The 15,447-nt window shown below is 40.3% G+C and overlaps 2 protein-coding genes across 2 annotated transcripts in view; both read right to left on the bottom strand.

The window, feature by feature from the left end:
• The window catches only part of LOC137968034 (neuropeptide SIFamide receptor-like), a 270,910-nt gene that overhangs the window by 4,560 nt on the left and 250,903 nt on the right, over positions 1-15,447 (bottom strand). The window lies entirely within an intron of this gene.
• On the bottom strand, positions 10,988-14,070 carry LOC138013353 (neuropeptide SIFamide receptor-like). Its single transcript, XM_068860402.1, has 3 exons — positions 13,962-14,070; positions 13,128-13,193; positions 10,988-12,679 (listed from the first exon to the last, which is right to left on the bottom strand). The coding sequence occupies exons 2-3, from the start codon at positions 13,159-13,161 to the stop codon at positions 11,583-11,585; spliced, it is 1,131 nt and encodes a 376-aa protein (XP_068716503.1). The 5' UTR covers positions 13,162-13,193; positions 13,962-14,070; the 3' UTR covers positions 10,988-11,582.

Below are 15,447 nucleotides of genomic sequence, written 5' to 3'. Positions count from 1 at the left end.
CATACAGAAGTCGCACAGCCTGGAGGAAAGGAAGGAAGTTCATTTAATTGTCTAGTCGTTCTAGCGCTGGAGCACTAATTGGGGAAACCCGGATTACCCGGAGATAACTTAGTGTAGATAACTAAATGTCTGTTGTGTTAAGTTAGAGGAGAGCACGTAACTTTACAAACCTGTGCTGAGAAAACTAAGGAGAATGAAAAAGTAACAAAAGCAAGTTTAAAACAAAGTTAGTCCAATTTCAAATTGCAAATATTGTGTCAAAGAATACTTACATTCATAGATCATAAACCATAAAACCGTACAGAAGTCGCACAGCCTGGAGACACCACCCTATTTTCTAAAAAGAGAAGGATATAAATTCTTAAAAAAAACTTGCTTGAACGGTAAAGGCAAAAAACAATTTACCAAAAGCCATTTGCACAGGATGGGACGAATATCTTTTAAAAGTCGTTAATTAAAAGGGTGTCTCCGGTGTTAAGTTTGAGCTTTCATCTCATGCAGAAACTTCTAAAAACACATAATTACTTATATTCAAAACTGAATGACATTTAGATATAGTGAAATTTGTCAAATGAACCAATGTGATAGACATGCACGGTCTACCTTTTGTGGTTACAGATAATTATGAAACCCCGCAATTCACAGTTTTGCTTTAACAAACATTCACTTCCGCAGTAATCTTATTTTCTTGTATGATATTAAATGTAACATCTGGCGGTTTATAATTACCCTGCGAGCAGAGTCTCTTTCAATCTTCCTAGATAAGTCGGGAAGAGGAAAGTAGACTCTGCCAGCCGGCTCAACATTTCGTGTTGAGCATGCGTTAAGAATTCAAACGTATTCGGGAGTCAGTCACTCGTGACTAGTAACCGTAAAACCACAAAACCAAAACAAACAGTAGGGATATTTTCGAAACGAATCATTTCCCTCGAAACTCAAGATAGTCCAAATATTTAAAGTGCCATTTCAATTTTTACTAAGAAAATTAATAGGTTTCTCAATTCTGGCAAACTAGTTTCTGTAACCGACATACGGAGGAAATACTCATGGCAATTTTAATAGACAGTTACAAATTGTCACGCTGTTGTAAATTTAAAAAATATTGACGACGCGTGGCGATTGATCATGCCCTCAAATAAAAAAAACAGGTTTGACAAGCCGAAACTGTACTGACTCATCCATTTCTTTGGATGAGCGGCAAATCATAGAAAGTCGAGGCGGCTGGCAGAGTCTACTTTCCTCTTTCCAACTTATCTAGACTCTGCTCGCAGGGTAATGGCGGTTGAATGATTGAATGAATTATTCAGAAATTAGTATTCTGTCGGCGCGATAGAAAGGCTCCTAAGGTATCATGGGAGCTGTTAGGAGTGTCAAGGATTTTTAGCGGGAGACTTAACTTTGCTCGTTTTCGGTCGGTCAGTCTCCTTGTTCACTTGTTTTTCTGTTCGCAGTACTTCGGGGGGATGGTTATGTATTTGCTAGTCATTTGACACCCAGGCAGCGTGTGGTAGTTGCAAGGTTGGTTGGCAAGAAGTGTAAGGTGTCATTTGTTCTCAACGGAGTCCCAGTCGAAGCCCTTTGGGATACGGGTGCACAGGTGTCTATTGTGTCCAAGAGCTGGCTTGAGGAATATTTGCCTTTCTCAGAGTTAAGGAACATTGAAGAGTTGCTTGGCGAGGATGTAGGACTGAACTTAAGAACAGCAAATGGTGGAACCATACCATTTGAAGGGTGGTTGGAAGTACAGTTTCAGCTCTAGTCGGACACAGAGTCATCACATTCTCTAACTGTACCATTCCTCATTGCAAGAGATGAGTTGGAAACTCCAATCATTGGGTACAATGTAATAGAAGAAGTACTGAAGGATGGAGAAACCGAAGGAAGCAGCTCCATTGTTGACATCATGAATACGGCTTTAAAGGAAATAGCACTGGAGAATGTTACTGCGTTGGTTGATTTGGTGCAAAATGAGAAATACAAGACCAGTCAGAAATAAGGGACAAGTATCATCCCGGGAGCCAGTCAACTGGACCAGTGAACACCAAGCCGCAATCGATAAGCTTATCAGTGCTATTAGTAACCCACGTATGATGGCTTACCCTCAATACACCAAACAATTTATTCTTCACACGGATGCGTCAGAACAGGGCCTTGGGGCAGCACTTTACCAGAAGCAGGCCGGTCAACTAAGGGAAATTGCTTACGGATCTCGTGCGCTAACTGCAGCGGAACGGAACTATCATCTTCAATCCAGTAAGCTGGATTTTTTGGCACTTAAGTGGGCCATAACTGAACAGTTTCGGGACTACCTGTATTATGCCCCGCTGCCCCGCTCTTCACGCTCTACACAGATAACAACCCGTTGACCTATGTATTAACTACGGCGAGACTAAATGCAACTGGACACCGTTGGGTAGCAGAGCTGGCTGACTTCCACTTCACGATAAAGTACCGATCAGGGACGGCCAACCGGGATGCTGATGCTCTCTCTAGGATGCATATGGAACAGTTTATAGACATGTGTACTGTAGAAGTAGAACCGCATTGGATTAAAGCCACAGTGGAAGCACTGAATGCCCAGCAAAAATGAGATCTAGTTTGGTTCCTATCGCTATCCTGTCAGCCAAGTGAAATGGGACACATTATGAATGTGGATTATGAACCGAGGGTGCAACATCTCACACCTAAGGAACTGTACGAGGCTCCGAGGAAAGACAAGGTGATGAGTGCAGTGATTCGGTATAAGGAAACCGGCAAACCACTCGCAGCACAAGACAGGCGCCAGGCGTCACCTGCAGTACAGTCCCTTCTACGTGAATGGAGTAAACTTCGCAGTTGGAGAAGATGGAATCCTCCGGCGCAGAAGTGGTCCTAATCTTCAGATTGTCCTTCCGCAGAAGTTTCATCGAATGGTCTACAAAGAGCTACATGAAGAATTGTAACACTTAGGGACAGAAAGGGTCCTTCACCTTGCCAGGGAACGATTTTATTGGCCCCGGATGAAAAGAGACATTGAACATTACGTGACGCATGTTTGTAGTTGCATCAAACAAAAGAGACCAAACACCTTGCCAAAAGCACCAAAGGAGACCATACAGAGTAGCACACCCTTCGAACTGGTGTCATCGGACTTTGTACACCTTGAAAAAAGCAAAGGGGGATACGAGTATATCCTGGTTACAGTTGATCATTTTACAAGATTTGCCCAAGCGTATGCGACCACCAACAAGTCTGCACGAACAGCAGCGGACAAATTGTATAATGACTTTATATTACGTTTCGGGTTTCCAGCAAGAATCTTGCATGATTAAGGTGGTGAATTTGAAAATCAGTTGTTACATCGGCTGCAGGAATGCTGTGGTATGGTCCGATCTCGAACAACGCCCTATCATCCCCAAGGAAACGGAAAGAAGAACGCCTGAACCAAACACTGCTATCCATGCTAAGAACTTTGCCTGAGCACCAGAAGTCCAAGTGGAAGGACAGCCTCCAAAAGGTGGTTCATGCTTACATTTGCACCGCCATCAAGCGACAGGATATTCGCCGTTTTTCCTATTATTTGGCCGATCCCCAAGACTCCCAATAGATGTCATATTTGATACCAAACCCACTGCTTACTCAAGTTACCCAGCTTATGTTAAGGACTGACAAGAGGCAATGAAAGAAGCATACGGAATAGCCACTAGCAAATCTCGGCTATCTGGACTCAGAGGCAAGAAACAATATGACCGGAGAGTTCACAGTCCAGTACTCCAACCAGACGACCGAGTCCTTGTACGAAACGTAAGTGAGAGAGGCGGCCCTGGGAAGCTGAGGTCCTACTGGGAAGACACCATCCACCAGGTAGTGAAACGGAAAGGTGAAGAGAGTCCAGTTTATGAAATTATGCCTGAATCTGGTGGAGGGCGACACCGCGTGATTCACCGTAACCTTCTACTGCCATGCAATGATCTTCCTTTTGAAGCAAGGCCCGGTGACACCCGCAAAAGATCAAAACGGAAGTTGCCAACTGTCCAGCCACATTTGTCGTCACCAGGGGCCTCCAATGTCGTAGACAGTTCTGAAGAAGAATCCGCAGGGATGTTAACCTTCACTCCTGTAGAGCCAGAAAGCGCGTTGTCAGACAGTACCTGTTCAGCCAAGGAGCCTTCAGCCAACCAGGCATGCGCTGATGAGGAGGCGGCCTCCAGTATCTACCAGCCTGACCTGCAGATACAAGTACCGACAGATCCAGTCCTTGAAACATCTGTAGTAGAGCAGTCAGAAGTCTGACCAGGAGAAGGGAGACCGATAAGGGAGCGCAGACCACCTACCTTACTAACTTATGACAGCTTTGAAACTCCGAGCTATTACCAACCAGCGGGATTGTGTTTAATTAGCCACAATGCGAGAGCGGCAGCAGTACCTGTACCCCTGGCACCAGGACCCCTTGGAGAAATTCCTAATGTGTGCATGAACTCTGTTTGACCAGTTACTTATCCTACACCATGCGGATACGTTGGCTCATATCCTTTCTAAAGTGATCAGAAAAATCTTAACACGAACTTTGTGAATTTTTTTTTCTGTGATTAAGTGGACTTAAAAAGGACAGAACACAAGTTGCAGTTGTTAGTTTACAACATCACACTTAGTAGTTTTCCAGTGGAAGTCGTTGAACCTTAACAGTATTCCAAACTGTATGTGTATACAAGTCTTAAGTGGTTGTACTCGTGACTTTGTGGTTAGGGCCGGATCACTCCTTTCCACTTGACCTCAGGAATGAAAAGAGGAGACTTGTGTATTGATAACCGCAGACGCCAGTCTTAGATAACGGTCTAATGTCGAGGACGACCTTTTTTTTTCATAAGGGGGAGTGTGTAGGGCCTATACAGTTAGGTTAAGGAATACGGTGTTAACCCTTCTCCCCCAAGCAACAAAACTGTAGCAAGGAATCATGGGAAGAATAAAGACACGAGGTTGTTGTTGTCCGCCATTTTGGAATGTGTGTGTGTTTTTAGTGCGAGTCCAAATCCATGCTTCTGTCCGCTCAGTGTGCAACACACCCAGTCACCTTTTACGTGTAACGGATGATTCGTTATCTTCCCCATAAAATATATATTGAAGACACAGTAGTCGTCTTCCGAAAACTTCAAAGTCCCGCAAAAATTGACGTCTCATTTTGTTTTCGTTTGTCACGGGTGTAGGTATGAATTTTAGTCCTTTAAATAGCAAGCTGACTTGCCTATCAGTTAAGACCGAGTTTGAGGGGTTTTTATGTATCTTTTAGTAGTTTCGCTCTCTTTGGCAGTCGGCCTTTTTGCAAGAGTGGTTCAGAATCTTCGTATCTGGTTGTTTTTGATAAAAGGAAAGGAAAGGAAAGGAACTTTATTTAAGTGTCTACTCTTCTAGCGCTGTAGAGCACTAGTTATCAGGGACACTGTAAATGGAAATTAACAAGTTAACGCAAATCAAATCAAAGTTTGGTTTTTGAGGAGAGGGGAAAACCGGAGTACTCGGCGAAAAACCTGTCGGTGCAGAGTAGAGAACCAACAAACTCAACCCACGTATATGACGCCAAGTTCGGGCCACATTGGTGGGAGGCGAGTGTTCTCACCACTGCGCCATCCCATCGCCCAATGTTCTTTGGTTCATCTCAGATCTCTAGGCGGTTTAAGTGGGTTTACGTTGTTGTTGTTTACAATGCTCCGACAAGCGTATTCAAAATACCTCCTTTAATATCATACAAGAGGAGAAAATCATTCAAGGAAATTAATTATAGGTTTCATAATTAGCTGTATCACATTATTTCAAATTTCACTATGTCCAAATTTGCGGTAGATTTTACAATCTGCAACTTGCCGGATGTTAGGTTGACGGATTTTCAAGTCGATGTCGGATTCTCACAACTTTGTTGTCGGGTTTTCCCATTTTTTTTGTCAGGTTTTCAGCAACTCGGACGGCACCTGCAAGCTTCTGTAGATTATCACAGTTATCATTAGGTTACAAAGAACGAGACGAAATATGTCAAGTATAGAGAACTCAATGTCGTCTGCAGAAAAAAAACAGAATTATGGAAAAAGTAACAACAGTCAGTTTTAAAAACAGTCAGTCTTTCCAAATTGCGAATATTGTGTTATTAATTAAGAACACATAGACTCATAGTAAACCAAAAAACCATACAAAAGTTGCACAGAGACACCACCACCCTATAGCAGTCTTCTTTTATTCTAAACAAATAAGGAAATGGAATCCTAAAGAAATCTTACTTGAACGGCAAAAGCCAAAAAAGGGAATTTCCCTAAAACCTATTTTAACTTGAAAACACTTTAAAAGATCGGCTTTTCAAAACAAGTGGTTGGCAGTTTCAAGCACTGGAGAGTACCGTGTCACCTTTGAGCACTATTGTAAGCATTCGGCGACTTTGTTCGAAGAAGGAGTAGGTTTTAATCTTATCCGATAACATGAAAGTAAGTGAATCAAGAAATGCAAAGGCCTGTCCGAAAACCAGTTCTTAATGTCAAAGTGCAGATAACCCATATTTTCATTTTTTCATTTTTTCCCCTTTATCTACATATTAGCTAATGCACGAACACGAGAAAACACACTATCCACTTCATTTTTTCGCTTTCCCAAAGGAATCTCCAACAGATTTAGGTACGTTTGACTGCTGACATTAAAAAAAAAAGCAAAACAAAAAAGAACAAAATTTAGCATTGCGCTTGCGTGAAACTGCAAAATGCACCTAATTAGATGCATGCCTGATTTTGACATCCAACACCAAGTGTCCCTTTAGGTCTAGTAAGCCTTTCTCTTTGCTCCCTATTTCCAACAATAAGGTTAGGGTAAAGGCTCGCGTTATTTTTAGCTTAGCTGTTTATCCTTACTTGAGGAGCAACATTTGGGAGACACTTTGCGACGTTTAATTGTCTGTATTCCCAGACACGAGTGATGTTGATGTTGATGTTGGGAGAAGAGCAAGTGGACACTTCGTGACTCTAGACTGCTAGCAGTCCCTTCTTAGTCAATCCACCCGCCGTACTATGTCACACAATCGAGTAAAATGACCGAGGGAGGCCGTTTTACTAGATTGCTTGACATAGTGCGGAAGGGTCGACTGACCAAGGAGTGCCTGCTAGTAGTCTATCGTGATTCTTATGAGGAAGATAACTGTTTACAAACATTGATGTCAAATTTCTTTTGATGTTCAAATGGTCCAACCACCGAACAAAAGAACCATTTGTTTCGGCATCCAATAAGGCTCTGGTTGGCACAGTGATATCAATAGGTGACGTCATCGATATCTTCGCTATTGAAATTCGCCTTCATCTATCTCTGGAAGAATCTCCAAAGGACAGGCTACTTCGTGTCTTATTAGCATGAAAAATTTCTTATTCTAACTGGCATGTCTCTCTCTTTCGAGAGGTTGCTCGATATCTGTGGCTGGCGGGCGAGCAATTTCCGTACTAACAGAGGTCTCTTTTCTTTTTCCGTTTGCTGGGCTGACGGGTACGGGAAAAGAGACTTCTGCCATGGCTGTAGAAACTCACTTTCATCCAACCGCCGTCCACAGCCTTGGACGGCGCTCTTCAAACCGCATGCTTCATGATATGTTTGCGTGTGTTTTGATGAGTGATGTCACTAGACAAACTTGCATGACGCGCGCGACTATTTATGAACTTGTGTTGGAGGTGAGTGAAAAACAATTTTTTCCCACTTCTCTGACCATTGTGTTGTGTACACTTGCTTTGATTGTTCTTTAATATTTATTTTCGAGCCATCGTGTTCTATATTGAGTGAACGAGCTCAAAACTAAACTTGCGTACATGTTCTTATCGTCCGTTGTTGTCAATTTCGACCCTCGGCCCGCGAGTAGAGCAGTTTGTTTTTCGTTTTGTAACCATTGAGTTGTGAACAATTTAATTTAATTTTAAAAGGAGATATTTTGTCTACAAAGTAACTGTTACAGGTAAATTTGAAATTCAGGTTGAAATGATTTCAACCTGGGTAAATTTAATTTTAAACTAGGTTGAAATTGAAAATAGGAAACATAGACAAAAAGTCCATCAATAGGCCATTTTCGAAATATCAATATTCAGCTCGATAGTGAGGCAGTGAGGACAAAAACAATTGAAACACGTTGGAATGAATGTGAAAAATATTTATATATCATCCACTTTCTTTTGTCTTTGTCCTCTAAACCTCTCTTTCAAGCTGAATTTTAATATATCGAAAAAGGCCTATTGTTAGCAAGTACGTGTATATTGGTAAGTATAATTCGGTGCTGGAAGTAAGGGGATGTGGTTCGCGTACGTTTTCATGAGTTAGTCTGTATAAACTGCTTTGGTGAGTTAAGTCTAAGCACTGATTGTAAATGGTTAGCATTAAGGTTGGGGTTAGGCATACTGTGCATGATAACCAATTCTGCTTTTTTAATCTCATAGCAGCAGAAAAACAAAACCTTGTTTAATAAGAATATTTACCTTCATTTGACTTTTGTTTTATTTTTATTTTTTTGGTTTTTGGAAGGAAAAAGACATCTAAAAATGGACTTTTTATAGCGTGGATTATTGAATGATGTACAATTACTTGTACAAATGTACTTCAGCAGAAAACCCCTTTGTGGTTATAAGTACTTGAAACATCAAATACCGAGTTTTTTTTCTGGTAGTTCACAAAGTTTGTAACCTTTATTAAACAGTCATTACTTGTATGTAGTTGAACAATGAGAAGTCAATTCCTTGTTTTTGCACCTCTTGTACATGTATCACTGGTCAAGTGCTTTTTGCACGCGGCAGTGAAATTTATTGTTTTAGTTGTGTCTAATGACACATTCATGTCTTCAGTAATTTATAGTCTGTTTGGTGCAATCCAAGTGTCAATAATTCCACATTTGGTTACAACTTTCATAAATCCATGTTCTTTTTCAATTACTTTACGAAGAAGTGTGTTTAGGTGCAATGGACTTTTGTCCACTTTATTACTTTTTATTTTGACAAAGTTGTTGACTTGGAATGAAATGGTATTGGGTTTGCTTGTTTTCATTTTGTTGTTGTATTTCCTTTGTGTGTTTCTCGCTTTGTCCTGTTGAGTTGTGTTTATCTCCTTTGTTGACTTGATAAGTGAATAACAAGCACGTTTAGGTGCAGGTTCTGCATCCACGTCTTCACATTCTTCTTCTTCTTTGTAGAATGTTGATCATGTTTCTTGTCTGGGGTAGTTTTGGTTTCTTTCCATGGTGGTATGCCAAATACCACTTCATAGGGTGTTTCTTTTGTTGCTTCATGTTCCAGAATGTTCTTTTTGTAAGCAGCTTCCCCTATTACCTGACACCAATGATTTGGACTTTTTTCTTTTCTTTTAAGATTGTTCCTTTCCACCGAACCTTGAGTTGATGGTTTTCTGGCAGCTCCATGAAGTTAAGCGATACCCGGTTGTTCTTGCAGAATTGGGACATCAGACAATTCTTAAATTCCCGTCCATTGTCAGTGTGTATTTTCTGAGGGAATCCAAATTGCCAGCGAAGTTGAGACAGGCATTGCAATACATCTTCAGCTTGCTTATTTTTCAGTGGATAAAGCCATGAGTATTTTGTGAAATGATCAGTCATGAGGAGAATCCAATCGTGTTTGCGGTGACATGAACATCTACATGGTACGTTTCTACGGTCCATTAGGTCCATTTGCACATGCGTTCGGAATCCTCTTGCTTGAATAGGGGCTAGCACAGGCTGTTTTTGTACGCTGGTGATTGACTTTTGTTCTTTGTTTATTGAGTAGTTAGGGTTAATATACTTGTCTCTTCCTTTGTGCGCAATATTCGAATGGGCTTGGCAAACAACTTGGTGTAGTTGACATTTTTGATCAATTTCTTTTCAGTTCTTGGATAATATTTTGCCACCATCCAGTTTCCATCCTTTTCTTTGATAATTGCTACGTCTTGACCTGTCAGATTTGTTCTGTCCTTAGGCTTACTGTCTTCATTACGTGTTTCTAACCACTTCACTGCATCGTTGTAAACGTTGTCGTCAACAAAAAGTTTTATTTTCCTTGCTTTTGTCTTTTTGGAAGATTTAATTTCACCCAATTCTTTGTAGAATATCTCTGAATCAAGACAACTTGTGTTGGCCATTTTACGAACCGGTCAAGGCCACGCATTGAGCACTAACTTTTGCATAATGCACTGTGACTGAGAAGAGTTTGGGACCTCTTGCACCAGGAGAAATTATTAGCTATAGGCCACTTCGGAAAATACCATAATACTCTTTGTTTGTCCCCCCAGATTTTGCATAAGCATTGTTTCCAGTTTCTCTTGGGACTTACAATGGTCCCAAGAGAAAACAAAAACAATGCTTATGCTAAATTTGGGGGTACAAACAAAGAGTATTATGGTATTTTCCGAAGTGGCCTATTACAATTAATGACGACTGCTTATCCAAGTCCTAGCGGTTTGTTACAGCGAAGGACTCAATACTAACGGATGTCAGAGGTGCTCGGTTTACGTCTCGGTAAGTCCAGTTTCAAGTGACTTCCTTCTCTCATGTACACAAAGTAGTGGTAGGTATGACAAACGGATCAGGGAATGGAAGGTTAAGAGGGATAGAGACGAAAAGAAAGAAAGAAAGGAAGAGAGTAGTGAGGAAAGTGGAAGGAGGGAAAGGCGATTTTTTGCTTTTTTGTTTTGTTTTCACCCTCCTCTCCCCCTAAAACAAACGTGCCCCTTTTTTTCAACCACACCCAAAGGAAAATCCCTTTACAAACAGTTGATAAATAACCTAGGTTTGATTTAAATTTACCTTCTTAGTTTGATTTATTTTATCCTAGTTTGATTTAAATGGACCTGAATTTAATTTCAACCTGTAACAATTCAACGATTAATTTTACTTGTAATTCATGGCTGTATCTTCCAAAATGAAAATTCTAGAAGTGAAACAACTTTCAACTTTTTTTTTTTTTGAGAGTTTGATTTCCCATTACATGTTTCACACTGAAAAGTCGGAAAACGCTTTGGCGATTTTTTACATGGCACTGATTTTATTCAAGTTAATTATTGTATATTCCTGTTAAAATTACAGCCGTTCAAAAATTACAGCAGTACTTTCCATATTATTGGAAAACACGTCGACATCTACAATGTTGTTGGAGATACAAAGGGTGCAATTTCTATTATTGTATTATTGTTAACTAGATAAGTTGAGTTGCAGTACTTTCGAATAAAAAAATTACAACTACTGTTTGGTATTTTAAAACTCTGATACAAATCTGCAAACTATATGTATTATATTGTATGTATTCGTTTTCTCGGTACGTACTGTAAGTTACGGATCCTCGTTTTTCCTGTTGATTTATGCGCGGGCCATAACTTACATAACTTACAGTACGAACCACGAACAGGCTTAGTAAGAGGTATGTCTATGCATGTGCACAGTACAAAGTTAAGTGCCGTAAAGGCATATGTCCGAGCTGCATTTGCATTGGTACTTGTCTTTTGTCTGCTGCGCGACTGGTGCAGCTCGATTGCGAGCAACTCCTTTGTGGGGTGAAGACAGTTATTTTTATTTGTCACGCAGTCCCAAATAAGACGTGACGGCCCCCAAAAGTCTCTACCTAAGAAGCGAAAAAAAGGGTTGGACCGTGTTCCTTGTCCTGTACTTTCAAGAGCTTCAGAGATATGTTTATGGTGTTTTCGCATCCAGTTTGATCAGTGCTGGCGGGTTTATCGTAGCAACTAAGGTTTGTTCCCCGTCCGCATAAGTTTCTTAAAAGTGCAAAAAGGGTCTTACGAAATCCTTTGTTCAGAAGTATATACAGACATGGATTGATAGCGCTGTTTGCATGACCTATCCAAAAAAATACTAAGCCGACAACAGGTGGTAGTTTGTGCTTTTGATCAGACCGCACAAACATGTAAAAATGATTGATATAAGTTGGAAACCAGCACAGCGCGAAAACAACGCATATAACAACCAACAGTCGCACGACCTTGCGCCTGGACTTCTCAACCACGGCACGGTTGATATCGGTCATGTTGCCTGGAATTTTACGATGAACCAGTTTACGGCATATCAAAGTGTATATAATGATGGTTATGAAGAGTGGCAAGGCGTACATTATGACGAAAAGAGATATGTGAAAGATTTTAAATATGCGATATCTTTCACCGAAATCTTTACTAGGCATACCAAGGTCGCAGTAGTAACCATTCGTGACCGGATCAAATGCCACATCAGAAAAACACACGTAAGGGAACATTAATGCAAACGATAGAAACCATATCATCGTTGACAGAATCTTTGGTCGTTGGAAAATTGCTTCTCGAAGAGGAAAGAATACGGCATAAAATCTCTCAACGGAAATGAACAATATTGTTAACACTGAAGCTACTATAGAAACAGGAATAGCGTAGAAAAGCATTTTGCAAGTAACGATTCCCAATATTCCTCCAAACCAAAGAGTTCCTTTGTAAAGATATGCGACTTGGTATGGCATAACTGTTATGGTCAGTAATAGATCGGCAATAGCCATATTTGCTATAAAGAAGTTCGTTACACGTCTAGAAGATTTTTTCAACACTACAAACAAGCCAAAGGAATTTCCAAAAAAGGCTATCAAGAAGGTAAGTGCATATGCTGATGTCAAGGCAATCTGGGCGTTCGATGATAAATAACCAGGAACTTGTCGTGTGGAACTGGATTCGCTTGTTCCTAAAAGACAAATAATAATAATAGAAAAATTAGTAATATTGATGATGATGATGATAACGAGTCAGACCAGTTAACGCAAATTGTTAGAGCATTGGAAATAATGAGGTTACGTTCGACCCAGATAATCCGATACCGATAGATCTCTTCATGATATAATGTCTTACCTTTGTTTGTTTTTTCGACGCTATGGGTGGAAATTAGTTGCCAGATGGGGAATATGGTGACATATAATGTGTTAAAAGGACTGAGGTATAACGGGAGGTGGAATAAAGGAATCCATGGTTTTGCCTCCGAATAGTCTTAGGGGAAAACGAAATCACAGCGAGGTGATCCTGTTGAAGGCGAACCGGCACTTCGTGTATTAAACTATTGGACTAAATAAGCCATCAACAACAATGAGCCACCTCGGTAAACACCGAAAACAACAAAACCGTTTTGATTTGCTTACCTTTTGTTTCTGTGCCGTTGTTGGTGCCGTTCATTTTATTTTTACCTTCAAGGAATCTGGACTTATCTGTTGAGACAATAAGGACGAACTTGAGTATATTCCTCATAGCGGTGAGATCAAGTTAAAGGAAAACATGTAACTAACGTGATAAAAAAAAAGATGTAGGTAAGTGCATATGTCCTTCTATGTGAAAGTTCCTTTCAGTTCGCCCAAAAAGGTGTCGAAGCGAGATAAACTAAGAATAAAGCCAGGATTCGAGCCAGGATCCGAGCTAGGGTCCGAGCCAGGATTCGAAGCCTAACCGAGACCTAACCTAACCTAACCTAACCGAGTCCTACCTAACCCTAACTAGACTCGAACCAACCTAAATAGACCTAACCTAACCGATTCGAGACCTAACCTAACCGAGAGATTCGAGAGTCATGGCTTGGATCCTAGCTCGAATCCTGGGACGAAGTTCAGGTATCCTCTGTCGAAGCTGTGGCTGTTTTGCCTATCTAGCTACTTTACTATGTTAGAATCCAGGTTGGTCCTCAGCTCTGTTTAACCAAATGTAAGCAAGAGCGGCAAGCGCGATTTGTAAATTCTATTGAAGATCTGGATTCGATTTGGATTCCTTTCCAACGTGTACAAAATATTCGGATTTTTCGCAATGTTTAGAGGCCGGTGAGGGAGAAACGTGAGCAACCAATATTCAGCTGGAGCCTCGGATTGTTTACAAGTGTGTAAGGTGAAGTGTTGCGAGATTTCCACTCGCTTGACGGATGTACACCGGTAAATAGACATCACCATGATGCATGGTCAAGAGCTACAATTTCTTCAACAGATTCTTACGTGGGTCTTGGTCTGCGATGGCTTATGACTTGCTTGAACCAGTTTTTCAACTTCAACTGTCAATTAGCTTCAACTTTCAACTCCAACTAACCAGCTTTCACAAATTCAGGTCTTTTTATAGTATAGATAGAGTTAATTAAACCCAAACAGCTAAAAAAAAGTAAACACAATGTAATAACTAAGTTTCACAGTTTACATTTTATTAACATATTATTGGGAGGAAAACACTTTACTTTGCAAACCTGTGCTGAGAAAACTAAGGAACAGAATCAAAAAGTAGCAACAGCAAGTTTAAAACAAAGTTAGTCTTTCTAAATTGCGAATATTGTGTTAAAGAACGCTTAAATTCATAGACCCATAAACCATACAGAAGTCGCACAGCCTGGAGGAAAGGAAGGAAGTTCATTTAATTGTCTAGTCGTTCTAGCGCTGGAACACTAATTGGGGAAAACCGGATTACCCGGAGATAACTAAGGGTAGATAACTAAATGTCTGCTGTGTTACGTTAGAGGAGAGCACGTAACTTTACAAACCTGTGCTGAGAAAACTACTCGGAGAATGAAAAAGTAACAACAGCAAGTTTAAAACAAAGTTAGTCCAATTTTTCAAATTGGGAAAATTGTGTCAAAGAACACTTAAATTCATAGATCATACACCATAAAGCCGTACAGAAGTCGCACAGCCTGGAGACACCACCCTATTTTCTAAAAGAGATGGATATAAATTTTTAAAGACTCGCTTGAACGGCAAAGGCAAAAAACAATTTCCCAAAAGCCATTTTGCACAGGATGGGACGAATATCTTTTAAAAGTCGTTAATTAAAAAGTGTCTCCGGTGTTAAGTTTGAGCTTCTATTTCATGCAGAAACTTCTAAAAACACATAATTACTTATATTCAAAACTGAATGACATTTAGACAGAGTGAAATTTGTCAAATGAACCAATGTGATTGACATGCACGGTGTACCTTTTGTGGTTAAAGATAATTATGAAACCCCGCAATTCACAGTTTTGCTTTAACAAACATTCATTTCCGCAGTAATCTTATTTTCTTGTATGATATTAAATGTAATATCTGGCGGTTTACCCTGCGAGAAGAGTCTCTTTCGATCTTCCAAGATAAGTCGGGAAGAGGAAAGTAGACTCTGCCAGCCGGCTCAACATTTCGTGTTGAGCATGCGTTAAGAATTCAAACGTATTCGGGAGTCAGTCACTCGTGACTAGTAACCGTAAAACCACAAAACCAAAACAAACAGTAGGGATATTTTCGAAACGAATCATTTCCCTCGAAACTCAAGATAGTCCAAATATTTAAAGTGCCATTTCAATTTTTACTAAGAAAATTAATAGGTTTCTCAATTCTGGCAAACTAGTTTCTGTAACCGACATACGGAGGAAATACTCATGGCAATTTTAATAGACAGTTACAAATTGTCACGCTGTTGTAAATTTAAAAAATATTGACGACGCGTGGCGATTGATCATGC

The sequence above is a fragment of the Montipora foliosa genome, chromosome 8 (genome assembly GCF_036669935.1).
Source record: "Montipora foliosa isolate CH-2021 chromosome 8, ASM3666993v2, whole genome shotgun sequence".
Lineage (NCBI taxonomy): Eukaryota > Metazoa > Cnidaria > Anthozoa > Scleractinia > Acroporidae > Montipora > Montipora foliosa.
This window is presented reverse-complemented; position numbering and strand designations above follow the sequence as displayed.